Source organism: Cephus cinctus, unplaced genomic scaffold, assembly GCF_000341935.2.
Source record: "Cephus cinctus unplaced genomic scaffold, Ccin1 Ccin1_scaffold1709, whole genome shotgun sequence".
NCBI lineage: Eukaryota > Metazoa > Arthropoda > Insecta > Hymenoptera > Cephidae > Cephus > Cephus cinctus.
Genome location: NW_014333955.1, coordinates 128,095 through 155,729, shown reverse-complemented (window position 1 = coordinate 155,729; position 27,635 = coordinate 128,095). Strand labels below are relative to the sequence as shown.

At 39.2% G+C, this 27,635-nt stretch overlaps 6 protein-coding genes across 18 annotated transcripts; 2 read left to right on the top strand and 4 right to left on the bottom strand.

The window, feature by feature from the left end:
* Window positions 1–388: 388 nt before the first annotated feature.
* LOC107273548 (ninjurin-1) lies at window positions 389–2,115 on the bottom strand. 2 transcript variants are annotated; one of them, XM_025090897.1, is made up of 3 exons: window positions 1,957–2,115; window positions 769–1,135; window positions 389–674 (listed from the first exon to the last, which is right to left on the bottom strand). In XM_025090897.1, exons 1-3 carry the CDS (start codon window positions 1,974–1,976, stop codon window positions 432–434), a joined length of 630 nt encoding a protein of 209 aa, XP_024946665.1. In that variant the 5' UTR covers window positions 1,977–2,115; the 3' UTR covers window positions 389–431. The 2 variants fall into 2 exon arrangements, with proteins under 2 accessions (XP_024946665.1, XP_015607357.1); XM_015751871.2 differs by lacking the exon at window positions 1,957–2,115 and adding an exon at window positions 1,465–1,923.
* Window positions 1,963–4,555, bottom strand: LOC107273540 (cytochrome b-c1 complex subunit 1, mitochondrial). Of its 5 annotated transcripts, none has more exons than XM_025090893.1 (10): window positions 4,044–4,555; window positions 3,878–3,962; window positions 3,717–3,784; window positions 3,464–3,635; window positions 3,232–3,388; window positions 2,953–3,161; window positions 2,726–2,869; window positions 2,495–2,637; window positions 2,201–2,404; window positions 1,963–2,139 (listed from the first exon to the last, which is right to left on the bottom strand). In XM_025090893.1, the coding sequence occupies exons 1-10, from the start codon at window positions 4,089–4,091 to the stop codon at window positions 1,999–2,001; spliced, it is 1,371 nt and encodes a 456-aa protein (XP_024946661.1). In that variant the 5' UTR covers window positions 4,092–4,555; the 3' UTR covers window positions 1,963–1,998. The 5 variants fall into 5 exon arrangements, with proteins under 5 accessions (XP_024946661.1, XP_024946660.1, XP_024946664.1 ...); XM_025090892.1 differs by having other exon boundaries at window positions 3,717–3,962; window positions 4,044–4,106; window positions 4,311–4,555; XM_025090896.1 differs by lacking the exons at window positions 3,717–3,784; window positions 3,878–3,962 and having other exon boundaries at window positions 4,044–4,106; window positions 4,311–4,555.
* Window positions 4,556–4,680: 125 nt separating this feature from the next.
* Window positions 4,681–9,357, bottom strand: LOC107273547. 3 transcript variants are annotated; one of them, XM_015751870.2, is made up of 8 exons: window positions 9,167–9,357; window positions 7,611–7,814; window positions 7,270–7,531; window positions 7,082–7,204; window positions 6,845–7,006; window positions 6,563–6,775; window positions 6,320–6,504; window positions 4,681–6,209 (listed from the first exon to the last, which is right to left on the bottom strand). In XM_015751870.2, the coding sequence occupies exons 2-8, from the start codon at window positions 7,799–7,801 to the stop codon at window positions 6,044–6,046; spliced, it is 1,302 nt and encodes a 433-aa protein (XP_015607356.1). In that variant the 5' UTR covers window positions 7,802–7,814; window positions 9,167–9,357; the 3' UTR covers window positions 4,681–6,043. The 3 variants fall into 3 exon arrangements, with proteins under 3 accessions (XP_015607356.1, XP_015607355.1, XP_015607353.1); XM_015751869.2 differs by having other exon boundaries at window positions 9,093–9,355; XM_015751867.2 differs by lacking the exon at window positions 9,167–9,357 and adding an exon at window positions 7,894–8,070.
* Window positions 9,358–9,547: 190 nt separating this feature from the next.
* Window positions 9,548–13,909, top strand: LOC107273545 (run domain Beclin-1-interacting and cysteine-rich domain-containing protein). 2 transcript variants are annotated; one of them, XM_015751862.2, is made up of 12 exons: window positions 9,548–9,825; window positions 10,045–10,229; window positions 10,290–10,441; window positions 10,511–10,694; window positions 10,767–11,928; window positions 12,010–12,141; window positions 12,209–12,414; window positions 12,503–12,645; window positions 12,710–12,892; window positions 12,969–13,151; window positions 13,232–13,385; window positions 13,462–13,909. In XM_015751862.2, the coding sequence occupies exons 2-12, from the start codon at window positions 10,050–10,052 to the stop codon at window positions 13,669–13,671; spliced, it is 2,889 nt and encodes a 962-aa protein (XP_015607348.1). In that variant the 5' UTR covers window positions 9,548–9,825; window positions 10,045–10,049; the 3' UTR covers window positions 13,672–13,909. The 2 variants fall into 2 exon arrangements, with proteins under 2 accessions (XP_015607348.1, XP_015607347.1); XM_015751861.2 differs by having other exon boundaries at window positions 12,194–12,414.
* A 125-nt stretch (window positions 13,910–14,034) lies between these two features.
* On the bottom strand, window positions 14,035–19,257 carry LOC107273546 (G2/mitotic-specific cyclin-B3). 3 transcript variants are annotated; one of them, XM_025090891.1, is made up of 9 exons: window positions 18,398–18,509; window positions 17,940–18,113; window positions 17,498–17,762; window positions 17,072–17,425; window positions 16,453–16,908; window positions 16,223–16,378; window positions 15,869–16,149; window positions 14,596–15,792; window positions 14,035–14,548 (listed from the first exon to the last, which is right to left on the bottom strand). In XM_025090891.1, the coding sequence occupies exons 3-8, from the start codon at window positions 17,711–17,713 to the stop codon at window positions 15,741–15,743; spliced, it is 1,515 nt and encodes a 504-aa protein (XP_024946659.1). In that variant the 5' UTR covers window positions 17,714–17,762; window positions 17,940–18,113; window positions 18,398–18,509; the 3' UTR covers window positions 14,035–14,548; window positions 14,596–15,740. The 3 variants fall into 3 exon arrangements, with proteins under 3 accessions (XP_024946659.1, XP_024946658.1, XP_024946656.1); XM_025090890.1 differs by lacking the exons at window positions 17,940–18,113; window positions 18,398–18,509 and adding an exon at window positions 19,039–19,257; XM_025090888.1 differs by lacking the exon at window positions 17,940–18,113 and having other exon boundaries at window positions 18,398–18,531.
* LOC107273544 (peroxisome biogenesis factor 1) lies at window positions 18,661–25,830 on the top strand. 3 transcript variants are annotated; one of them, XM_015751860.2, is made up of 15 exons: window positions 18,661–18,740; window positions 19,738–19,953; window positions 20,073–20,187; window positions 20,264–21,263; window positions 21,329–21,546; window positions 21,622–21,778; window positions 21,863–22,025; window positions 22,109–22,268; window positions 22,326–22,651; window positions 22,724–22,788; window positions 22,855–22,914; window positions 22,979–23,165; window positions 23,235–23,399; window positions 24,108–24,220; window positions 24,289–25,830. In XM_015751860.2, exons 2-15 carry the CDS (start codon window positions 19,747–19,749, stop codon window positions 24,359–24,361), a joined length of 3,009 nt encoding a protein of 1,002 aa, XP_015607346.1. In that variant the 5' UTR covers window positions 18,661–18,740; window positions 19,738–19,746; the 3' UTR covers window positions 24,362–25,830. The 3 variants fall into 3 exon arrangements, with proteins under 3 accessions (XP_015607346.1, XP_015607345.1, XP_024946655.1); XM_015751859.2 differs by lacking the exon at window positions 18,661–18,740 and adding an exon at window positions 19,125–19,253; XM_025090887.1 differs by lacking the exons at window positions 18,661–18,740; window positions 23,235–23,399 and adding an exon at window positions 19,125–19,253.
* Window positions 25,831–27,635: the final 1,805 nt, after the last annotated feature.

The window sequence follows — 27,635 nt, the reverse complement described above, 5'->3', positions numbered from 1 at the left end:
AATTTTGGGCAACTTACAGTATTTCTAAATATGCTTGGCCAGAATTTCCAATTTCTAAGTGTTAATGTTTTATTTTATTGATTTAATTAATTATTTTAATGTTCCAAACACCTAATTTATTAATAATTCAATTTGAACGTAGTTTATTTTCGATATTCTGTAATTTCAATTCAATTTTTATCTACTCCGTATATTTTGCGGGATTTTGATTGAGCCTCAATTTTATATTTTGTATAAATTTGGAATGTAAGTCACAATCCAATGTTTAATAAAATTTTGAAAGCTTTATTCAATGTTTCGAATGTTCAAAATTGTTGTGCAACTGATTTTTCCTTTTTTTACTGCATTGGTCATAAATAAGGATACCAGAAAAGGAAGAATAATAACATTGAAACACAATATTGATTCTTTATTTGGTAATGAAGGAAGTCTTATAATAGGCCTATCGGTGGCGTAAATGTTGGACGTGCGGTTATTTGTGGTGGTGGTGGTGGCTGAAACGTCATTATTGCTGGCGGTGTACTGATGTTGAAAGATGCGATGAAGACGTTAATTATTGTTATCATAAAAACACCAGATACTACATAATTATTTATTCTGCGAGCATGCGCGAATTTCGATTCTCCCTTCATGTCAAAACGGCCTTTGAAAATTAGGCTTACGCCCACTGCAATCTGAAGTAATGACAAAACGGATTATAATTCAATATAAGAAAAAAGAAATGAGCAAATAATTTCTCTTTGAAATTTTAATGCTCATGATACAAACCTGAAGTAGTAAACTGACTACTATGAGAAACACACTGACGAAAAATGTCGGACTGTGCCTTTGAAATTCAATTAAATAACGAAGTTGATTCGCGTTTGCAGTAATTAACGCCACGTCCATCATTCCCTGTGCAACTGTTTTCTTTGCCGCATAGGAAACTGGTTGTCTTGCTGGGACGCCATATCTTCGTTTATCCGTAGTATCAATTGTCAAAACAGTATCCTTTATAATGGGTTGTTCGATTACTGGTTGTAAAATGTCAGTTTTTGATTTTTCACCATCGTTCGTTGTAATTTCTATTTTCTCGTCACTGACAGCAGCAGGGTTGGTTACTTTGACGCTCTCCATAGCCATTGCTATACCAAGTCTGTGGAATAGAGTATATAATTATATCTTTTTGTTTTGATATACTAACTATGATCTATCATCCAGGAAAAGTTCATTGTCATTGAATTTATATACACTTAATCATCCATCAGTCTGTAATCTCACTTTGATGAAGAATCAAATACAGGATTAATAACTTGTCTGAATGATAAAAAAACAATGTTATTGTTACTGCTTGACACTTGATTAACACACTATAAATATAATGCGTATATTATAAAATCATAAAAATTTATTTTTTTAACAAGACTACAGTTCTCAATATAAATGATAAACAAACATTCAGATTTTCTATTAAACGTGGCTTACCTTTGTATTTTTGTATTATTCAACAGCTGATTTTTATTCAATTTAACAATTGATTTTTATCATAAAAACTTATGAATGCTCTGTATGATTAACACATAATATTTCACATTGTGTTATTAGAACTAGGAGACCATGCTACGCCGTAAAGGACTATCGTAAAATGAGTACAGTTTCATGGCGAATCACATATTAAATATACGATAAAGCTTATCAACGTTTGTTACTTATATCCTCCCTGGCACACAATGCAACCGCAGAATGCTTTGTAAATATGTTGTAATCGGAATTAATCAAGTGACAAGTAAAGGAAGTGGGATCCCCTGTTCTCTAAAAAGAACGTCATGTTCGGATTTTTCATATAGAACCGGAAACTCCATTCGTGCGTGTATTTCCTATTACTCTGACAAAATCTTGGGATAATTCTTAAATGACGATTCTTCAATGACGTCCAGAAAATCATATTAGAGAAAAGACATTTTTCGCCTCACGAATCTCCTTCGTTCCTGGAACATATTCTTTTCTAATTCATCACTGTCAATGATGAAGCGAATGCATTGCAGCTCGTATTTGCCAATAGTCAGGAAGATTTTCGATTGGTCCAGTGGCTACGACTGCAGGGCATCGATCGTATATATATTCGTTTGCGACATTTCGAATCATGTCGACAGAGACATTCTTTAAAAAAAAAACGCACAAATTAGTTGACAGGTGATTGTTAAAAAATTCTATCTATTACCTCATATTTCGCGAGTCTGTCAGTGAGAGACTCGTAGCGACCGTGACGAAAGAGACAAAGTGAAATGTCAAAAAATCTGTCAACTGAATTAGTTATTCTTGTCAATTCTTGAGTCCGACATTGATTAACAGCACGTTCGACTTCCTTTTTGGTGATAGTAGTACATAACCTCTTCCATTCGCTTTGGATCAGTAACATCATATCCTGTTACATCAAGGACCATGACAAGAGACTGACATACAGATTTGTTACCATATTAAAATATAATAAAAGTATGATAAAAATTAAACTAACGTCTAAGTTATATTTATGACAAATAAAATAACATCCCCAAAGTCCAGTACAGCCCCATCCAAAATTGAATGATTTATAGGAGTAACACAAATGAGTTTTGAATGCTTCGACTGCCAAATATGGCGCGTTGTTACTGCCGCCACCTGTACGATTAATAGATTAACTATTTTCTTCATTGGCGAGTGGGACGCTTGGTAAAAAATATTTATATTTTCAATAAATAAAACGTGCCATAACTCATGTCCCAGGATCCCATTATTTCTTTAGCTACAGTCAATGTGCAGTGATCTTGGCATTTTGCATATCCTGGACCTTCAATTGCCACAGCTACACATGCAAATTTTTCGTCGTCATCTCGAAGCCTTAATTCAGATCCTGATAATGCGTACAGATCACGTAAAAAAATTATTTTTTGTAAGAATGTTGAACTTTGACAGTAGCATAAATATAACGTGCACCTGAATATCTGAATGGTGACCCTGATGCAAAATACTTCATTCTACAATCGCCTGGTATTGGCTCACTGTCTTGTTCTACTCCTATGAAATACTTGCTCGCCATTCTTTGAATTTCGCAAAGTGAAGTGCCACCAGTAGAGACCATAGTCATGAAACAGGGTTGAAACAGTCGTTCACGAAAATTGTTTACGTGTTCCGCACACAAATTTCTGTTGAAAAAGACTTCTGTGTATACACGATCGAATTGTATAATTGATTATGCCATTAATTAAACGTTACTTGATGATACAACTTTCGGGATAGATACTTTTCGATAATTCTGTACCCTGATAAGCAATATCTTGCAAATAATCCATAACTACTCCTTCGTAATCCGTTTCCATTTCGGCAAGTTCACGCAAAATCACAAAACGTTCCTTTATTACATCCTCGTCACCTGGATCAACGACATTTCATATTTATGAGGATGCAGTGAATTTTGTTGTATAAAAATAAAGACTGATTAGCTTACACGTGATACCGTTCAAAACAACGTCTGCCAGAAGTTCAACGATTTTCTCAGTGTCGCAAGACGGTGACGTTCCATAAAATAGAAAAATGTCTCTCGTAGCCAGTGCAGCCAATTTTCCACCAATTTTCTCGAGTTCCAATTCCAACTGTTCCTGCTTTCTGCATCTTGTTCTCTGAAAGCACGAACGAAATAAATGTTATGAATATCACTTGGCGATCTTGATTAAGAAGGTCGTGCAGCATAGAATTATCACTCGAAAGATAAGATGTTCCATAAATAAAGCTGCGCCGCGTTCTTCCGGCATTTCATACATTGATCCAGCTGGCAAAAAACAACCAACAGTGGTAACGCAAGAAGGTTTGTATTCGCAAACAAGTCGCATGCCATTTTTCAAATCGCAAGATTCCATCAGACCTTCAGGAACACGAAAACGCTCATAACATGAGTCAGACTTTGTCTTCCTTTGAAAACTCTTGTTCCACGTTGAAAAGCTAATTGACTGTCATTCAACAGGCGGGAAATTGAAAAATTTTTTCAGGTTATATTATTGATACTTAATTTAAACAGCCACAAAACATACTCGAGGACCACGGTGAGAACAAAAGCTGCGCCTGAGAGTCAACATCATTTTTGAAGAAATAATCTTGAAATGAAAATGAACAAGATAAATAATCGACTTGAAACCGCTTGCAAATTTTTCGCAGAGATTTCGTGTCGTTTAATTCAGTCGACAAAGGAAACAAAAAACAGAAGACTGAGAACAATGCAAGACGCGTCTATTGACACTTAAAAGTGAATCTGCAGTCATACAAAGTTTCAAAGTTTTGCAGTTGCTCAAGTTACTTACCAACGCTCGGGATACGTGTATAATATTTTATCTAACTGTAGTGTTTGTGCTAAAACCCCACAAAGATAACAATAGAGACTCACGTGCATGACTCTCCCGCACCCACCACCCTTACCGCAGGACTTGTACGACAGCAACTGACCACCACTGTTATCTGTTTCCATAATCACGCGTGGAATGGTTAGTTTTCCACAATGAACTCTATATTTCCTCCCTCGCTTCACACTGTTGTTTCACTCGGTGGTGAGGAAGTTCGCCCACGACACAGATTGACCTGCTTTTTCCAAATACGCAAAGCTGTTGCATGTCTCTGACGCTTATAATCTGCAGGTATTGAGAAGTTGCGTGCCTCATCGAATATACTTTCAAGTGACAATAGACAGATTCTTTATTTTTTTTTATTGGATACAAAACTTATTGAACAAAGCATGTAGTCGGGTTGACAGTTTGCAGTATCGTTATACAAATTATTCAACTGTATTAAGTGCACAAACACGTCACAATTGTGATACCAGTTATGATTGTACTATCAACGGCAATTTTCTTACATTGAATAAGATTTGACACAAACGTGTCAGCTATCGAATTTTTAAAATGGAATCATGCGATCTAAGTCGTACAATGTTAACCATTTAGGAATAAACAAATTTTCCACTTCATTTCCTCCTTTCTCATTTTCTTCAATTGGCATAAAAATACAATGTCTTGAAGTGATCCTTGGATACAGCCATTACCCTTAATCATGTGTCAGCATATACGTACTGTCTGACAGTAATGTAATAATTATTTACAATTCTACCATTGTATAAATATTACATTACCGTCATATTTTATATAGCAAATATATATAACCAAGTATATACTACACAGGCTTCTTCAATACAAATGCACTATCTGAAGATGATTCTACCACAGAAATCATATGAACAGGCTAACTTTAGGTGGTTGCATTTGATTTGTATAACTATTATGTCGCGCGTTTTCTGAGATACTTTTACGTTTCTTTTATTAAAAAAAGAGCACATTTTTGCACCTCCCCTTTCCTTCCTCTCTCTTCGTCCCATTTGTATCTAGCAAAGAGAATATATTAACATTGCTTGAAGAATAACAACAAAGTGTAACGAAATTTTTTAAGACTCCGACTGGATATCTTCGCCCTGCAAGAACTTACAATTATACTACAGAATTGTATAAAGCGTAAGATCTTGTATTTACAACGAACCTGACTTGGTCCTCGTCACAGCATCCTTCGGGCACATATTTTCTTCACGCGCCTTTCTCTTCATTAATTTTATCCTTAACTTCCTCTCTCTCCCACTCTCCCTCTCTCTCTAATTTATTTTATCGAATACTCGAGCGACCCAAGTAATATCGAATGGTCGTGGCTACTTAATTTTTTTTTAAATTACTCATTGCATAGTATACAGGATGTTTCGTGATTCAAGGCGCGCTCGACGCGTCAGGAAGCACAGAACTGGATCCTTCTGAATAAAATTATGATTATTATTCTTATTATATTGAAAGAATCTAATTACTTCCCAAGACGTTCCGAGAATTCACGAAGGAGCCAACATCAGACGGCGCTTTCAACGCAGAAAATAATTCGGATCTCTGCGAACCGTCGAGGAATCCCCGACTTACGTCGCCCTAGAATTTTCATCTTCCTGAACCCCTCTACCTGTTTTCCTCCTCGTCTGAGATATTTTTGTGGGCCCCGCTAATGTTTTACGGGATTATGTCTCATCGAATGATGAAACAACCTTCACATTGGTCTTTTGTGATTTGAACATTTGAACACCATCCTTCGTGACTGCTGTGCCAGTCACGTCCAGATATTCCAAACTGGATGCATTTAGTGCCAAATGGACTAAACTGTGATTTGTCACTCGAGGGTAATGTCTGAAAATGAAAATTTCAAGTAAGATTCACGGGGAACAGAATACATTACTGAGTATGAACGAAGAAGGGAGTAGCTTTTGGGTTTCTTTTAAAAAATTGTCTTCCTTTACCTGACAACGAGCGTTCGTAAATGTGGGTTATTGAAGATCCGTCTGTCCTCTTCAATAACTACAACATCTTCTATAGAATTTTGAACTCTTCGATCGCACACGTAACTACCTAATGCACATATGGCTCTGTCGGATATGAGACAACGCTCGAAATTTTCCCAGAGAAATTCGTCCTCCACAAGGAACTGCAAGATAATTATTTGGATTCTTCATTCTTATTTTCTCTTCTCTATTCTGTTGTACCTGTACAAGATTTCGATCCTCGAAAACTGGTCTTTGCGCAGCTTGCCGCTGAAGTCGTTCTTGCTGCTGCTGCTGCTGTTGTTGCTGCTGCTCTGCCGACTCAGCATTTCTCAATATCGGTGGACATTCCAGGTAAAGATGCGTCAAAGTCTTGGTGCTGCTGAAGCAGCAAATTTCGCTGTCACCTAAAGCCGTATCCCGCAAGTCTAAAATCTGATGAAATACATGTTCAACGGATGTTCATTATTTTGTTCTTTTTAATTTTGTAGATATCTGAATTACCTCTAATGTCTTAAATCCAAATCTTGTTGCAAGACTGGCATAAGCTACGCACTCGCCCAGTCGATGACACGAATCTAATCGTAATTCTTTGAGTTTCGGTATTTTGCTGATTACAAGCAACGAGTGCGGTGTGAACCATTGACAATTGCTAAGTATTAAACACTGTAAAAACAGGAGAAAATAAGTAATATTTTAAATGCCCACTGATCAAAGATTTCATAAGGCAATATGGATTACCGTTAAATTCGGCATGTGAACGTCTATCTTGAAGAAATAGGACTTGTTACTCTGTAAGTGACACATCATACTTCCTTTTAAGGAAAGCTTCTCGATCATGGTTGGAAAATCCGTTATTTGAATCTGTACAAAGAAAGTGCAGTGATATAGAAGTGCATGGCAATAACAATAGAAAAGTTTGTACTTACTTTATTACCATCGATGCAATAATCCTCAATGATGAGTTCTTTCAGCTGATTACAAACAACTTTAATGGCATTAAAGAAACTTTGACTGAGTCCCGTGAACTTTTCTGGATCCTGATTACCGCGTATGGCAAGACTGGTTGTCAATGGTTGCAGGAACTTTACGTATTTTTCGAGTTCGTGAAGTAACATGCTTCTCGATCGAAAATCAACATTGGCCCATAAAGTTCTGTCCTGAGTGACTTGATCCAATCGTTGGCAGCATCTGCGAAATTGAATATCGAAGTCAAAATTTAATCGTCACTGGGGAATTCCCCATGTAAATGCAATTCTTGTGGGCTTACGAGCTCAACGACATCAGATCCTGAGGATTCAAATACTTCATTATATTTAATAAAACGTCGTCGGACAAGTCCAACATATTTGGATGTGCCATCCTTCCGTTTGTTTGGCCATCCTCGACAATTTTTGGCCGCTTTGACTCGCTGCTGCTTGACGGCTCCGGTGATAAGGATTTGCTGCGTTTCACCATCATTCTCCGTTTGCATCTGATTGGAACAGATTAAAAGATGTAATATTAAAATAGATATTTTACTTAAAGACAAAGAAAAATAACATATTGTGTACATGTGGCAAATGGGGTGTTGATAATAATTTGGTATCTCAGATTGTTCTATCCAAACCGATTGAATTTTATTGCCGAACATCCTTAGGACTTTTTTGCTCGCGAAAACAAACGTCAGCGTCTTCCATGTGAATGGATAAACGCTTGCGTGAAAACTGCGAGAAAACTCCTAGTCTAATTTCGAACCAATGCGCATTCTCTCTTTGACTTTGGCCAAATCCCAAAAGTAGCCATATAGCCATTACTGGTTCATTATTATTTTTACGTATTTTTTTTTTCTAATTCATTCTCTTTGTTCACCGTTTTTGAAATCAACGATACCGGATTAAAATTGCAATGGTTTAAAAATATAAATATGTACATTGATTTAATATACATAGGTGTAATTGTCCGCGTAGAAAATGCTCGTCACGGATATCAAGAATAACTATTAATAACTTTTTGCGTATCGACTTGCGGAAATCTCTATTAGCAAGCTTACAATATAATATTTACAAGATTTATAGGAAAAATAATGGGGAAAAATGCAATGCCAAACAGTAACAATATTGCAATCTCTTATTTAAATTAACACTTATACAAAGTTCACATTAGTTTGTTCATTCTTGACCATAATGTACTGTATTAATAAAAATGAATATGAATATGAATGTACAGTATATATGGTTGGAATACAGTAAATATGCTTGACTAAAATCGTTTTCATTTCTGTTTAATCTCCAAATTACAAACACTGCGTCAAATACTAAATTAATTTAACATATATGCTTCAATATTTCTAATCAAGATGATACGATGATTACTGACTACAATTACATAGAAATCAAATAAATTCAAGACAATAAAGCAAAGCACAATACAATGAACCATTTGTAATTCAAAAAATGCATACAATGAAATAAACGGAGTAAAACAAGAAAATATTATGAAGTATAATTCAACGGAACATCCAAAAAATCAAGTAATAAATTTATGGCATTGAATATATCTGGTATAATCCAGCAAGGTCATTATTTAAATGGGCATTGCTCAAAATAGTATTTTCTCTAAATAACTCGTGCAATCTACGTCAAAAGTCCAGCACAACATAACCTCAAAATTATATTTTTCTCCTTAGAAACAAGATTGACAGAGCCAATGTAATAACTCCTTCTACCTGGGTCAAGAAGCATATATGAAACCCAAGAACAAGAAAACTTACTCAACAGTGTCGGACAATTGAAGAAAATCTACCGACACAACAAAGTCCTAAAAACAAAGTATACAAGTTCTTACTGAATCTGACAGCTACCAAAACGCAAACGCGATATTCTATTTTGGAAAAACACCACCCCGTACAACTGAATCAGGGGTAGCGTTTGCAATTTCCAAATTTATTATAAAAGTTCACTTCGCTGACTTTTACTTGATTATAATTAAGATCTATATCGCTTAGAAATTTTGATGCATTCTAAGAATTTTTATTAAATGTTGCTAGACACAGGATGTACAGGTCAAATCTGTTTCACCGACAGAGCCAGGGAGACCCCCCACTATAAATAGGAATAGATGGTTAACATGACATTAGTCAAATCTAGAACCTTTACAATCAAGCACATAGATGGCAGTACAATAGAAAACAAAATATTTATCGCTGTATGATATGTTACCCATCACCAGGGACTACCCTGATAAAAGCTTACAATAGGTTGATAGGTTTAATCGTCTATTGTAATAGGCAACCCGTTATACTTATTTTCTATACATACTAGTTACACTGCACTTGATATACATAATATGTATGTGCACTTGGTATACCAAAATGTAGTGTTTCAGCCGCCTCTGGAGTCGTTACGAATAGTGACAGGAGTAAATCAACGATTCAAATAGGAGGACATAACGTTACTAGTTATCTCACAGTGTGCATTTCGTTACGATATACGTAAATGAAGAAGGTATATAAACAGATAACTTGAGGAATTAGATTGAAGTTTTATCAAGATGCATGCAGAAGCCCCTCCTAGTTTTATCAATGTGCAGTTAAATATATTTTTCTATGAAGGAAAGATTGTACTATGCTCCTATGATTCACTCTTCTTGATAATAAGAATGTGTGACCCAATACTCTGATAGAATTGCCACAGTTCTATTACAGATGTCTTCATTTTTTATAGCCAAAATGTACGAGGATTCTCAGACTAAAGAACAGTGGCAGTTGCTGCAGGCACTTAGATCAACTGTTGAAGGACTATTAGTCAGTGGATTGTCCAATGTTTGGAATGTGTATGGTGGTCTTAATAGACTGCATGGTATCCTGGAACAGATATTCAAGCATGGATGTCGAGTTTTTAATCCTTTGGTAAGATATAAGATAGATCGTATTCAACAGTGTATATTTATAATTGGTATTTTTAATAAGGGTGAGCCAGACTGTTGGATCTTCATTCAGGGACTGAATTGGCTTCAACCGTCGTTGGCTACTTCACCTACAACTCAAGATTGTGATGATTACCTAGCAAATTTACCTCCTAGAATAGCTTCGCGCAAGGATATGCTTTGGCTATATAAAAGGTAATTTTCATAGTTATACCTGTAATAAAATTTCATTAGATGAGATATCAATTATTGTACGTTTTTTAGTTTGGAAAATCATACCCTGTCTAATAAGTTATCGTGGCTGCTGTCCGACAAGGAACATCTTCTTTCATGTTTAGAACCATGGGCTTTTTTGTGCCAAGAAAATTTGGCTGAGGCAACTTTAGTTTGTCTTAGGGCAGTGGAAAGAAATGAACCTGCTCTTCTTATGGAGATTGATCCTTCTTTGGTGAGATGAAATAATCTGTTTTCTTCTAAGCACTGAACATTGTGCTTTACTCAATAAAAAATTATATTCCAGTTTGTACACAATTGGGGTTTTACCAAGAATAGTCCAAAGAGACACCGTCGATCCTCTTCCTATCCAATAAATTTCTCTGGGACAAAATGGAAATTCAATAACACAGAGAATGAAACAACAGAAAAGATTCAAGTTTTTGATCTACAGCAATCTCAGCCATGCAAATCTAACGTGGATGTAGAGGTTCAAGAATATCCTTCAAAGAGATTCAGTGATAATACGTGTAACGAAACTATTGAAAAGTTAACGGATTGTGATCTATCTCTAAAAACATGGTCCAGTTTACCTACCCTTAATAAGACCAACGAATATTTCGAAGAGAGTGTCACATTGCCTTCATCTCCTGCTAAACCGTCAAACACATTGACAAGAAATAATAGGAGTTTCACCTCGGTAAACTATAAGTTGTCGAATGTAATTAAAATTGACTACTCCGAAGTAAAAAATGACGAAAGATCAAAATCAGTGGTGGATGGAAAATCTTCGAAGTGTAAAAATTCATTGCGAAAATCAAGAACCAAGGCAAAAGGTGTTCAGTGTAAAAATCCAGACAAACATTCAAACAGTGGAAGTTCTGACACACTCAATTATGAAGACACAATGAAGACGTCCAAAGAATATCTCAGAATGTCATCAAAATCTGTTGAATTGGAGACAGATAATTCACCAAAAGATTCCATTCAGATGAAAACCCAACGGAAGACCAAAAGAAAAACTTCGTTCTTGACAGGCTCCGCTCCAGAAATAACAGGACCCTGGGGTCTTGAAGTGGAAGGTCAAAAGGATGTGAGAACCCCGAAGAAGAGCTTCATGGAGGATGGCGGTAGCAGTGTACAACCAATGGCTACAGGATACTTTCCACGTCCTCTAGAAGGTCAGAGTCTCACAAGCTTCTTATCCTCAGCACGATTCGCCAGGGCGAACGCTGAACTGGACAGGGAGAACGCACATTTCAGTATTTCTGAGGCCATGATAGCTGCCATTGAGCAAGTCAAATGCAACAGGCAACTACGTCTCATCGATGAGGGCGTTGAGGAGAGCGACGAGGAGATCAACAATCTGAAACAAAGGATACGGATGAGACGTCGTCAAAGACAGGAAGAGCGTGCGAAAACTAGAGGAACCTGGTCACGTGACCTTTTGAGTGATGGCAAGACAGACAGTAAGACATATTTTGTATGAACAAGATAATTATGCTAGAAAAACATGATGTATCTTATCTGAACATTGAACATTGTTACAGCAACTACCACGGATCAGAGCATCAGTCCGTTGTCAACATCCCCAGGTACACCGTCGGACAGCATCTCAACAGACGGCGTCGAGAACATGGAGATGGCAGACGTCAGGAACATCTTGCAGATGCGTAATTCTGGTAGGTAGAAAATGTCACGATTTATCCTTCCTGGTCCTACTTGGATGGAAAGCCGTGTACTCTACAGGGATGTCAGTGTCGATGGCGTCGCTCTATTCCGAAGTTGATCTCTGCCGATCTTCTCCGAGGCACGCAGAAGACTCCACCGTTACGAAAAGTATAATATCTGCCGAGGGTGTGGCGCTATCACTCATCAGTAGATTCAGTGAGAAACAGTTGCCCAGAGCGAGCGAACTGGAATGGCTTGTTTCGGAACAAGATGCGCCACAACAGGTATAAAATTGATGGCCCTTTTTTAGATCGCAAAAGGCACAACGCAATAAATTGTTTAAAATTATTTTTTACAATCATAAAACTCTAGTTGCTGCCACTACCGAGTAGCTGGCCTATCAGCCCTGACGAAGCGGAAGTTGAGGATACAGCGCAACCGATTCCATTACGTGGTACGATGGAATGGGCACCACCCAGAGCACAAATTATATTCACACCACATCCGGCGCCAGTGTAAGTTCATTAGGTAATACAATATGAATTAAAAAATGTCATTATTACATGTTTTATGTCGCAGGAAGAAAATTCTCATAGCCAAGCAAAACTACAGATGTGCCGGTTGTGGTATGAAAGTCGCCGTGGAATATTCCAATAGATTTCGCTATTGCGAATATCTAGGAAGATACTTTTGCACTGGATGTCATACGAATCAAGTGGCGCTGATACCCGGAAAGATTCTTTCCAAGTGGGACTTCAATAGGTATCACAAGAAAAACTTTGTAGTATATTGACAAGACGTGAATGACAAAAATTTTAAATGGTAATATCATTTCCAGATATCCAGTCTCGAATTTTTCATACAGATTACTCGATCAAATGACAGTGGATCCATTGTTTCAAGTGAATGATCTTAATCCATCTCTCTATAGGAGAGTGAAGCAGCTTGAGCGCACGCGTATACTTCGCACACAGTTGTATTTTCTAAAGGATTTCATGTTGACTTGTAGATTCGCCACAAGGTACTTCTTACTGCCTATTCATTAATGTCTACGGTGATACTCTTCAGGATTCAAAAGCATTATCTATTCTCTCTCGCCAGACTTCAAGAAGACTTGAGAAGGGAACCTCAGTATATACTGAACGATTGTCACGTTTATTCCATACAAGATTTTCTCCAAGTGAAAATGGGTTCTTTGCCAGAGAAATTACGTGACCTAGTACAGGCTTGCTGCTCTCATGTTCTTCAATGTGAAGTAAGTGTAAAAGATGTGCCTTTAAGTTAAAATTAAATTCGTATTCTTATTGAAAATCTTCTTTGACCGATGTCAGCTCTGTCAAGCGAGGGGTTTCGTTTGTGAATTGTGCTGTTGCAAGGAACCCATATTTCCATGGCAACTGACAAAAGTCACAAGATGCGACGATTGCGGCGCCTGTTTTCATGCACGTTGCAAAGACGCTAAATCTACAAGCGTCGAGTGCCGAAGGTGCTTGCGTCTACGAGCTAGACGCCTGTCCAGAGAAGAGACGCCAGCGTCGTGACATACGGACGTCTAGAAGAAGAATGGCTTGGTTGCCGTTTAGAGAATCGATTACGCTTCTGATAGATACTTTGTACATGATGAAGCTATCAAGATTGTTAGAGAAGGACGTCGCGACGCATCCGAAAATTAATATACAAATTTATTAAACGTAAATTTCGATATACGATAAGATTAATAACTGGTGTTCAAATAACCAGAGTACCTGCCTTCGATGAATTTGTAATTAAATAGAAAGTGTTATCCATTGTTAATCTATTGAAATTTGTTCCGTATACAAAAGTTTCTAATAAACAATTAACACAAACAATTTTTTTACTTTCAACGATTCCTTACACGCATTTCAAGATCAAGACAAACACAATTGCACATCATGATTTTATTATTTAAATTAGAATCTCGCTTATAATGGTTCACATACACACGTCATATAAAATAGTGGACAATACATTCACTAATGGTAAAAAAAATACATTATTACTATAACACTATTTACACCAGTTAATTTCATGTAATTGCATCGTGAATACACGTGTGCGATTATACTCAATCCTAATAGTTCGTTCTTTTATTCTAAAATTCTTTGCGTTTTCGGATTTTATTGCTCCTGGAATTGCATGGAAACTCTTAACAGCGCAATAGTGAATCTCACGGATTGGGTTACGTCATATTTCTCGTGTACCGTTGCGGTATGCCATTTGTGTACGGACAAAAAATTATATCACAGACAGTATCTTCGTAGCTGTTGGCTGTTATTGTTGGATTGTATTTAATTGTACATGAATTTACTAAATCTATGCCAATGGCAGGTGCTAACGATAAGCAAATACAAGGCTGACAGACAAAAGGATCTGACAATTGAGCTACAAAATGTAAATCTTCATTCCTATTCTTTAGTTTCAAGATCTTTGTTCAAAATGTAAACGTCTTTCATACAATTTTTGAGGCCCAATTTCATCTCAGCACATTGTCAAGTTCTAACTCTCTCAGTATCAGGCACCGCATAGTTCCTTTTCCTTTGTTCTGCCGACACTTTAACGTATGCACGTACATATGTATATGTACTTTGATTCAATCGATGGTGCTATGGAAAGTGAATAGAATGTCTATCTTCTTTAATAATAATTTCACTAGCACGTTGATTTTATGCCATTATGCTCATGCTCATTTAAAAGAGTTTCCGTGCCAGTGCTATAATGCTTACCATCATTATCATCATCAGTCTGTATAAAGTGCAACAATAATGCATAACAATGCGCCACACTCTTAACAAGATATACATACGAGGATCAGATACAGACGAGTCGATTCCCGTCTATCACTTTCGATTCTTATCACTTTACGTACGTTATTACGTTGTAACGGCAGTGAAGAAAAAGAAAACAAGAAAGAAACAAAAACCCGTTATAACGAACCAACTGCTGATCCATCAATACGGCAATAGAATCGTTAAATTTTTTTGTTTCGTTACAATAACGATATAGCCATTGCTCCGTTGTTGTGGAATAGAAAAAGCGTGGCGCTAAAATAAATTTCTCAACAAAAAAGGAAAAAAAAAATAAAAGAGAAGGAGAGATAGAATGAGATAGATAAAAGAGAGAAAAAAAAATATAAAAATAACTTACAAATACTGAGATAGTAGAGAATGGCATTGGTAATATTTGTAGACATATAAATAGATTAAAAAAAAATTCTATCGGCCGATTTCACCGATTAGTTACCATTAAAAACAGGTGTAATAATATGCATTGTTATTAATAGAGTCGCGATGTCGAGCATCGAAGTCATGAGTTATGGCTAAAGGAATTTATCATTTTAAAATGTCTTTTGATCATTTCTTATCGAAGTTGATGATCGTGCACTTTCCCAAAATGAGAATCGGAACACTACCTTAAACCAGTACTCCGATCGATCCGTTCGCACCTTAGGTCACAATTAAATGTAAGTGAACATCCACGGACTATCGCACTTAGCGTATTTGGCACAGCCCGCCCGGACAGAAATCATCAGCCATGCGTCTATCTATTATGATAACGTTACTTACGTACTTGTTTTATATTTGTAGTTTAACTATATATCTAATACTTCTTTGAGTGGCACCTTTGCTACCTCGAAGAATATTCTGAAATATAGAGCAGACGGTTGTCTTGTATGTATTCATTTTTAATTTCGGCTATTTAATGGTCACTTTTACTCACTTATGGCTGTATTTATTTCGAACCGTCGCCAGAGCATCCTTGTGCTTTCGGTGTAATCCCTGATTTAAAACATTAACAATGTCCCTTATGTCATCGACCGTAAAGCCGGTGTAATACTCCAAGGTAGAAGTCCAGCCGCCTAGGTCCTTCATTTGTAACGCGAGCAAAAGCGCGGCAGCGGCCATCTTGCTATCGCTGAACATGATTGTCGAATAATCCATCAGCGAGTATTCCAGGATGTAGCGTGCCAACGTGAGAGTGGGCATGGAGACCTTCGCGCACTGTACACAATAATTAGAGATTAAGTACTGATGACGGAGTTGCTGTAGATGATCTAGGTTAGCATCCACGAACCCTGGCGTATCTTCTTAGGAACCTATATGAGAGCGGAATTCCAAGATCAAAGTCAACTATTTTCAAGACATTCATTTCCATTCTGATGAGCTCTCGCCGCGTATAAGCGCCATCGCATATGTACAAAAAGTCTTCGACCATGGGCGGAATTCTCTCCTGTACAAAAGACAAGCTTACAGAATCACAAATATTTTTTGAGAACTCCATACAAGTGCCGGTGAGGTACCCACGTCGAATTTACTGGCGATAAATAAACTGGCCGCTCCCAAAAGCTGCAACGTTTCCTTGCCGACAGTGACTTTAGTAAGGTAGAGATCGACCAGCTTGACCGCCAGGTACAAGGTCTCGTGATTCAACTCAAAAGACTCCTGCACCTCGACCATCCAGTCGACCAGTAGCGACCTCATCCATCGCGATAGGCACACTTGTCTCTCCATATAATCACCAATTGGGAAGAGAGATTCTCGACTTTTGAGATAATTGAAAATCTCCATGGCGTACTGCGAGACCTGATACGGATCGGACCAGTTCTCTGCGTCGAAGTCCCACTGAACTCCTGAGGGTAGCTCCCTGTCAGGAACTGCATCTAACCTGGCGGCAATCGACGACGTTGGTTCTGGTGAAGTCTCCGCCAATTTAAACGTCTCTTCAGTGTCTTTCTCATTCTTCTCCTTGCTCACGTCCGACTGCAAACACGTACCGTTCTTTTTTCACATCCTTTGTGTGTCCAGCATGGCTGGCATGATTTAAATCATGTATTTTTTTTTGTAAATTTTCAATCAAAAATACAGAAGCACAGTACAAGTGACAAATGACGGGAGCAATTTGTTTAAGTAAAATGTTACTTACCTTTTCCGTAACCTTGTCACTAAGCTTTGTAGACTTCTTGGCACTGTCTTCGGGCACTTCCTCTAAGGCACTTACATACAAAGAACTGTCCTCTGACTTTTCCAAATCTAAACTGCGCCGTAAGTTCACGATTTTACTAGAGATTTCAGGCTTTTCTTCGTCTTTTTTCACTGGCTTTGCGCGAGGTGCCAGTCTCAATTTACCAGGTAACACAGCCTCAGGTTTAATTACAATTTTATCTAACGTCCGAACTGTATTTGTTTGGGGTACTGGTTTCACATGCGTTATTTGACTGGCCTTCTTCACACCTTTCTTGTTATCGTGCAATTGTCCACCCAGTGTTTTTCCAATGGCCTGTAAAAAATATAATAAAACTGATTATTCCAAAACTTTTGGATGCCTATGTATTAGAATGGGGTAACTTACATTGGTAATATTTCCCAATGCTGATCTTTTGGTGGTTTTTTCCTTGGGTGGGGAAGCATCAGCCTTTCTCTTGATCCTAGGATCCTTGGTGAGGACTGCTTGCTTTGTCGCTTGATTAAGCAAAGCATTGTGACTTCTAGTGGTGATCCTCTTTTGCGGAACAATCCCATTACCATTTTGTTTATTCTGGTTGTTTAATACTTTAGTAGGTGCCATCCTTATGAAATACTTAAGAAAAAGTATCCCTTGCCCTCTTTGTTGTTCTCTGAAAATCATAAAAAATGGTCCAATTATTTATACATCTTATACATATACGTGTGTGTGAATATCGTTGCGTAACACTATCACGTGAAAGTCCTGCTCGACCCGCAATTGGATTAGTATATTCACAAAATCCTGCTGCTGGTATCAAATTCAGCAGTGTATGCATCACGATACTCACGTGAAAGCTGTTTATAAATCCGACGAAATATGTTTCCAAAAATGTCTCAATAATACCCAGCTAAACATGCTGAAGAAGTGACACGTTGCAGCCGCGTAAGTTTCACTCAAAAATCATGAGAAACTTCGAAGTTTCCTAATCGAAGTATAACAAGGCGTCTCGTGAACTCCATAACTGTATAGAAGAAAAACGCGGGAACACATGTGCGAATAATTTTATAAAATTTTTGGAACAGCAACAGGGCGCAACGAAAGTATGATATATCGAGAGAAATTTCTAATACATTAATCTCTTTGAAGGATGTTAAATATAAACAAGCCTAAATTCCACGAGCCAACGTGAGAAGCCACCATTTTCATGACCCCAAAACAATCACTGGTTCTCGCCAAAAGAAAAAAGGCCACATTATTATCAATAAACTCATTAAATCCAAGGAGAACACGTATTCTTGGAGTTACCTGCGGATTTAGTAAGTGGTCTTTTCTGTTCCAAGACGACGATTTCTTTCATTTATAACTCATTTACCACCGGTACGTTAGTTCACTTTCCATTCGCTTTACGAGAACAACTGAAGTTGACGCTAGTTCAAAATATCACAGTTACAGCTAAGACGCTGTCTGGTTGGCTGTCAGATCCACAGCAACGACCAATCAATGTACAGATATCATATCTCCGGCCCCCTAGCTTATACACGACGAACTAACCAACGTCAGTTTCTCCGTAATCTTTGCCATTGGCCGCGTTGACCGTTTACAATGGACGATCTTGTAGCTGCTAAAATTTCTTCTTCCAAATATTAACGTATGTATTCCGACTCAGGGACCATGAAAAAACTAGCAAAGCGATCAGCATGAGTCTACGACGTTACGTTTTAAAGATACTTTGCACTCATGGCGATTTCGCAAGTTAACAACATCGTAGCTTTATAGATTTTTCTTATACATAAAAAATAAAATTTTCCAAGGACCTATGACCCTTTAGTGTAAGGAACAGGATACCGTAATGGCAGTCATCGGTTGACATGAGAATCGTACAAAGTCTTCCACCCTCATTGAATTCCGTAGTCTAAGCAAGTTAACGGCATTTTACGCTTTTTTACCTTTCTCGAGAAGATATCTCCGTCTCGTGCGCGACTAGGTCGAAAGTTTATCGTTCATTTTGACCGAAGGCGACTTGTCGCTTACACCGAAATTTTCGCGACGTGTGCCAAACCTCCAAAGGATGCAGGACGAACGTTTTACTGTGAAGTACACGACGGTACAGACTTGCTTCGCTTATCTGCCGGACGCGTGGTTACGCAGCTTGGCGACAAAGGTATGTTCCTCTACTGATTCGTTTAACTCGGTCATCGTGTCAGTAATGTTACGTAAAGATATGTTACCTACGAATCTGTGCATTGCCGCGCATTGCCACCGACGGATGGTATTTTATTGATTTTACCAAGAGATGATATTACGATGACCATCCGCGTGAACCTGGATGCCATCTATGAGGCTGTACTAGGGAACGTCGGTAAAGTAGATTAATGCACAGTGTAATATTTTGACCATTGTTGTATAATTGATAGTAGCCCTCATGAATTGAGATATTGCAGGTTTCTTAACAATATTTCATAATTTTTGTATTTCGATAATGCAAATTATTTCGATCAATTGTAAGGATGTCGGCAATGGACAAAAAATAACATTACGCGTTGGTCTGCGTGTGGAAATTTTTTTTCATTTCGATATTTCATTCGATGCATCAGATTTTGAGAAGCGATGAGTAGCGCTTTTCCAAATGTTCATAAAACTTGTAGGCAAACGTAATGAAGATATGTCACAAAGGTATCGATTATTATCTGTCCTGGCACTGGAAGCCTAGCCCGGACAATAATTTAAACCTTAGTGCAACTTTTGCACGAACGCTTGGTATCAAGGAGGACGAAGAGGTTTTGGTTTCTTGTATTCCTCAACCCGGATCTTTGAGAAGTCTAGTGGTTACTCCGAAAAATTCGGACGACTGGGAAATCGTGGTAGGTGACAATAGCAGCTATCACCTTAGTCCGCTCTGATAAAAATATTAGTAACACGTAAAGTCGAGTTGGATTTTAATTAATTAATATATTAATTTATTCCCATGAAAACTTTATAGGATCTCCAAAGTAATAGGATACAATCGACTCTGTTAGATCAGATCAATATAGTTGCCAGGAACCAGCCACTAATTGTATGGGTATCTAAATCCTTTAATGTAACATTACTAGTAGGTAAGTACTAAATACCTCCCTTAAACCTTATATTCTGACACGTAATCGTATAGTAATAGAATTAATTTTTCTTTAGAATCATTGGAACCAAATTTTCAATATGGAAAACTCGAGCAATTCACAGAGATCATTGTATCCGCGCCAAAGAGAGAGATCACGGCATCTTCGTCCGAGACCCAGGATAATCCTGCTGGCTCAAGCAGATTTGCTTTCTGGAATATTCTAAGAAATTGGCTTCCTCCTGTTGCTGAAAAGTCAGCTACAGAGATTGCGCAAGACACTCAAAACGAGCTGAACGAATACCGTGCTAAATCCTCACCAGAAATAATGCGTGTTCTCGAATTGCCAAAGAGCAGAGAAGAATTGATAATTACTCCATTTAATTTGGCATTGCTGCAGCCGTTTTGCGTATACGTACGTAGACGATATCTATCTAAAGATCTGGCAAAGGATGATATCTGCAAAATACGAAAGGTCAAAGAGGATCGGCAGTTCGTGAAAGTGACCAATACGAATTTTCTGAGGGGTGGTACATCTGCAGTACCTAGAGAATCTTCCGAGCTTGTAGTGAAACTGAAGATCCTTGAAGATCTTCTCGAGATCTGTTCGAAGGAGACACAAAAGTTGCACTTTGCCAATAGCTTAGTGCATCCTAGCATATACATGTCCAGAAACCTTAGACTGAACCTGGAACTAAAGCTAGGTGCTAAAGTTATTCTAGAACCTTTGGATGTACCTGGAACAAACGTCCCGCCTACAGGAATTGATATATTTCCTTATGAGAATAATCTAGTGACTTTGGAATCCTTTGAGTCCTATGTACGAGCACGTTCTGGATCCGAGGGAGTCCTGCTGAATACCTGCTCGACATTAATCCTCGAGGATCAAGACGATCAGAAAGAATATCGTTGCATCGTTCGATTTTTACCTCAGGATTGTCGTTACGTTCTACTTGATGATATTTCCCTGAAACATTTAACCGTGCAGGTTAAGGACGAAACAGTAAAACCGGCTAATGAACTCATTAACGAATCCAGTCAGATTGATAATCTTGGTCATAACAACGTACCTTTAAAGTATGTAGTTAATCATATATCATCATATTTCAGTTAAGATGATAAACCGATCTCATTATTTTCAGAGGCCTGGAAATCATCCTCAGGGAGTGTCGTATCAGTCTAGATCTGAGTCTAGGACTGACTCCAATTTCATTGGATTTTTCCTATGACCGTGAGAATGTTATAATATGTGGTCCAGCTGGTGTAGGTAAGACCACTCTATGTCAGATTCTCGGAGACGATCTACGTGGTGCACCAAATTTCGTGCATACTCGGTACACCGATTGTAAATCATTAAAAGGTATATTCAATTCAGTCGCTTCAAACTTAAAATACCTGATTGATGATTTTCTTTAGCATAATCATTTATTCATAGGCAAAAAGGCGGAAATGTTACATAAGATTATATTACCGGCTATTATTGAGTGCGCTTATCACCAGCCCTCTATTCTGTTTCTCGACGACCTGGACAGCATAACCAGCACCTCCTCTAATGAGGAAGAGAATACACCGGACGCGATCAATGCTGCTAGGTAATTCAAAGTTGATTGTGTACCTGATTAATATTACATTGTTTGTTCTAATACGAATGATTATTATTTTTGCTATTAACTTAGGATAACTGATATGCTTATTAACATAATGAGCGAGTACCAGAGGTCGTACTACATATCCGTTGTAGCGACTTGTACCGATCTGAACAAAGTAAATCAGAGATTGCGTGCACCGCGAGGTGTCCATTTGTTCCGTACAATTTTAAGAATACCACTATTGGAAAAGGTTAGTTGATCCTTGTTCTGACTCTTAAGTTACCTTATATGAATCCAAGAGGCTGATGGGGTAATTTTGGTTTGCTCATTCAGGAAGACAGAATCAACCTGATGAAGAGCATATTGGAAAAAAAGTTAAAAGTCTCCGATGAGATTGACTGGGATGCTTGTGGTACTAAAACAGAAGGCTGGGTGATCCAGGACCTGGTGGACGTGGCCGAGAAGGCTGCATTCGCGGCATGGAAACGTCACGGTAGGATGTTCTTTGATTATTCTCGTTAGGACAATCAAGGATCTTAATGATCTATAGTGAAGGGTAAGCTGGGACCTCCACCGGTGAAGCTTCTCGAAGAAGATCTTACGACGAGTTTGACAAACTCCAAGCCGATGGCTTTGCACGGAGTTAATCTCTACAAAGGCGAAGGACATTCCTGGTCCGATATAGGTGGTTTATCGGATGCTAAACGCTCTTTGATCGAACTACTTCAATGGCCCTTGAAGTATCCGCAGATCTTCAAAAACGCACCGATCAAACAGCAGAGCGGTGTTCTTCTTTATGGCATGCCAGGAACTGGGAAGACCATGCTTGCAAGCGCCATTGCGAAGGAGTGCGGCTTGAACCTAATCAGTGTCAAGGTCTTGCGAAATGATCCTGGGTAAAATGTAATATTGAATACAGATGGTAATAGTATCTTTTTTCTCTCTCAGGGTCCTGAACTGTTGTCTAAGTACATAGGCGCTAGTGAGGAGTCTGTAAGAAATATTTTTGAGAAGTGAGTATTTCAATTTGAATCTAATAACAGACGATCATATTTCATTGCAATAATTTAATATTTTAGAGCAGAACGCGCCAAGCCATGCGTCCTCTTCTTCGACGAATTCGACAGTCTAGCTCCAAGGTAAATACTGACAATGATAGCGAGGCTTTCTATCAGTGAATAATTTGATAACCGTCTGGTTTAGACGAGGCCACGATAGCACAGGTGTGACGGACCGTGTAGTAAATCAATTACTGACTCAACTGGATGGAGTGGAAGGTAGAGAAGGAGTTGCAGTGGTAGCAGCCTCCTCAAGACCAGATCTCTTGGACCCTGCACTTTTGAGACCAGGTCGTCTGGACAAATCTCTTCTATGCTCCTTACCCACTGAGGTAATCAATTAAATAGACACATACTCAATTTATCATACAGACTTTCAAAATAACACACAATCCTTATAGTCCGAACGTGAAGAAATACTAATTGCCTTGTGCAAGGCGCAAGGGGTGCAAGTCCAGGACCTTCAGACAAAGGAACTTGCAGAATTGTCCGAGGGTTTCACGGGTGCAGATTTAAACGCTGCCATTAATCAGGCAAGATTATCAGCAATCGAGGAAGCCCTGGCGGTAAGAAAGTACAAAGTTCGTTAAGCCAACGAAGAAAGTTGTTAACCAGGCACGTTAGTCAGCCGACTGTTCCATCTTTAATGAAAGGCATTTCGCAGAATCCTCGAGAATCGTTTATACGGAGTTTTCCGAAGCAAGATACTGCGTAACGATGACAATATCATTAGCTAGCTTATAGAGCGCTGGTGCTTACAGCAGTAGAAGTAGCTACGGAGAGGCACTGCCGGGTTGAGTGGAATTTGAGGGTGGCGCAATAGCGGCTATACCTTGTAGCGGCTAGGTAGGGTAGCAAGGATCAGTATACGGTATAGGTGGTACTATAGATAAACGTAGATGGTGCGGCTAGGTGTGTAATGTAACTGGGGAAACGTAGCAAGGTTTATTAGCACACGCTAAGCACATCTCATCCCATCTCGTTCCACTTGATCTCGGTCCATGGATCACTGAGCTTTCAGGAGGGTTATTATCTTATGCGATCTAACGGATGCGCGACATAGGGTTGCACCCTCTCTCTTACTCTTTTTCATACTGAACGAATCAGAGCTATAGGAAAGCTATTAGGACCTGGTGAATGAGCGCTTTTGAGAATACAAAGGAAGTACACACCTGGGGATATAATTTTAAAGCTTTGGATCGGATTTTATTAGCACGTAACCTATACTGCTTTTGGTATCAATTATTCTGTTAAATCCCTGTGTATGATTGTAGACTGGACAAACCGACCTGGAGGGTGTTAATCTTACTCAGAAGGACCTGGTGGAATCCCTCAGAACGACCCATCCGTCGTTGTCTGCCTCCGAGAAGAACAAGTATACCAGAATGTGAGTGTTTAAGTTTTTAAATGGAGCTGTTGAGTGGTTAAATAAATTGCTGTTTTTTTTTTCATTAGATATGCAAGGTTCAGTCAAGGGGACAGCGTTGCCGAGGACTTGACCAAAAACCAGAGAGCCACTTTGGCGTAAAGGCACGTCGAGGAGTATGGGGATGACTGGAGGGATAACAACGTGGAATACTGGATGTACATACACGGTGTTCCTAATTGGGAAGCTAGTATCGAATAGGAGCTAAGCGTCATTATAACTAAGCATAATCCGTGCGCCGACAGTTTACACTTGGTTTCTCGTGGAAACTTGGAGCGTTAACAAGGATGGCAGGTCGGGTTCCTCCAGAGCGGCATAAACTTTTCGTATTAATAATCGGTATAATAATTAGTATTTTCACGCGCGACTTAGCAGGAAGGATGCCGGCGCTCGCGCGAGAGAGGCAACTTGGCTGATCTTGATTTTAAGTTCTGCCATAAGGAGGGCATATTTCAACGGCGCTAATGTCTCGCCAGATAAACTACAATATTAGCTGACTTCGCTATGACTTAATTTAACTTCGCCTGGAGCGACATCCGGTTCCCTTTCGGGAGACTCCTAGCCAATCGTAGCCTAAGTCACCTATCTAATACAAACTATGTAATACGTAGCCTCTATGAAATAATACATATGAAACGATCGACCAATGGGCACATTGGATTCTACTGGTACCTCTAGCAAGATCAGGAAGAGACTCCATGGTCTTCCTTTACTCAATGTTCAAAGGTGACACGAACCTTTTTTTTTCCTGGGACGCAAACGAAATCTTTTTATAAAGTGTATAATCCTATTTACCCTCGTGGAGACTTTTAAAGACGCTCAATTATTCTGGAAGTATTAGGCGACATTCAAGCCTTGAGAAATCATGCCGACATTGTCGCACTCCTCGTCCTCGAGGAATGCAGGGGTTAAAGGGGAGCAGAAGGGGGAAACGAGATGAGGATGTATAGAGGAAAAATGGAGAAGAGCATAAGAAAGGCAGAAGAGGCAAAGCATAGAATTCGGCATTGCTCTCGAGGAGTGTGAAGTGAATCGCGAGTCAACTTGACTGTAATCCGATTAACTTGGCAAGAAACGGTAATCAGGGATAAAAATGCGCCGACTAGCGGTATTTACGCTAACTAATGTCCTTCAACCCGCTAACCGAGTTAGCCGTGGGTTTTCGCGCGGCAGTTTGTTAGTCGGATAATTGGCCATTTTTATGCTAAAGACGTTCGCATGAACACGAACGAAGAACGTCATAGACGTCGCCGTCGACGCCTCCTTGTCTCCCAGCCGTCTACACGTGCGCACTAGCATCCTGGTTACTACAAGATAACGCCACATTTACGCTACGCCACGGGAGTAAGACGATTATTAAATGTCGGAAATGTATTTCACGCTAACCGAAATATTACCCAACCCTAACCTCTCTTCATTCTCTTCAGCCCTCGAGAACTACCTAAAATCATCCCTTCCGTAGTCTCCGTGTTTTTTCTTCTGCCATGGACAAATACTACCCCACTAGGGGTTATGCGTATTGGTGTGTGATTGAAATGACAAAAAAATAAAGACATGTATAATATACAGAACACGCTTCTATGAAGATTTTTAGTGGTTACTGTACTTCACGTAAAAAAACTCCAGCGAGAAACAATAAGGGTAAGATCCATCTGTCAGTTTCACAGGCAATTATGCTCAGGCCTCAACGAGAACGAGGCTACAGTTTGGGGCGTCGCGAGAGCTCGTAGGGGCTGTCGAGGGTCAGGGGGCGCGACGAGGGTTACTCTCTTATTTAACGCCAATGTGCGCCTAGCACACGCTTGGACGATCCGCGGCGAGATCCTATTTGCACGAAATTGTCAATGATAGAATGGCAGATTGAAAACTCCACAGTTAAAAGATCATAGCGTACCCAGCGCCACCGCGGCAATTCTTCGCAACAGAATGTACGAGCGTTTACATGTACTACGTGCACGCTTCACGGTTCGACATCCAGCACCCTTTACCAAGAATATCCAGGGGATTATGTCAGAGTGGTTAAATTGCGTTTCAAGAGTATCCACGTGCTAAAGGTTAATCGAAGAAATAGCATTTCTTTTGTTTATCTAAGCTAGCGACAATCGAGTTAACCATCTCTGGTCAGTGCTTTCTTTTCATTCTATGGGGATGAGACTTGACTGATGGAATGGAGTGGTCTATCGGAGTAGGAGTTAACGCTCTGTGACGATATTGTAATGTAAACTGGAAGCCATAGATCTTGACGACGGGTGAAGGGTCAACTCCAGGAACAATTTCATCCCGGTTCAATTACAATAGTTTCTGAACCCGTTCCAGCTTCCTCGTTAAATTTCACTCAGGTTCTATAGTACTCTAAACATTTTGCAATTTCTACGTCTATTATGGTTCATCATTTTTGCTTCTATTTAATTCTCCTCAGTCTCTGTCCTCCCGTATCTCGCATCAGACAGCCCGTGGAGCGTCTCTCGATCTCGACGCGATATTTACGAGGCGTCGAGGCGCGATTAACGCTGTTTGCCGCAATTTCTTGTTTCCATTAGGTCGGCCCGGCCTCCGGGGTAGATTCCCTCCCCAGAGCGTTGCGCAACTTCGCCAGCGTTGCCCTGGCAAATGGCGTGACAACCATGTCCTCAGTACAGGAGATGAAATGACGCGCGTCAGCGCCCACAATAACCTCCAGCGTCCTGGCCTCATCTCATTTTGCTAGCCCTTTCGTGCCCTTTGGCCATAACCTGAGTGAACGTACACCATCGGGATTCGTATCTCAAAACCGGAAACGCAACAGTCAGATATCCTGCGTGCTCTCGCTCTCACATAACCTTGATTATTTTTTCTGGACCAGGTTCGACCAAATACGTATTTAAGAGCTACGGATCCTGGCTTCCCTAGGTCCTGGATCCTGGAACTACAAAACCCGGGACACGAATGCCTGCTTGGAAATACGATTTCGAGTACAAAGTCGCAAGGCTTTTGAAGGGTATACGTGCGCGACTAAGCTCCTCAAAGGCCCGCCACTGAGTCCAAGTCCCTTTGACTTGGTCCATGTATAGTCCAATTTGTATTCGAGCGGGTTATTCTCTTCCTCCGTTTACGTGGACGAGGGGAGAAGACTTGGATCTGCAACCGGAAGTTGATACCAATGTAAAATAATCGATTCGAGGGTTGCATCTTATGTACGTATACATATACTTGACATAGAGATAAGAAATGAATACTCGAGTCGAGTTTCTTTTATTTTTTTACCATTTTAGTTTGACTTTTTTTTTACTTTCTCGTTTTTACTCTTTTACTTCTAGCCAGCTTCTTCACCTTCCTCATCCTCTTTGGCTCGCTGAATAATCTATCTTAAATAAGCCGGAGGCGCAGGGTCCTCGGC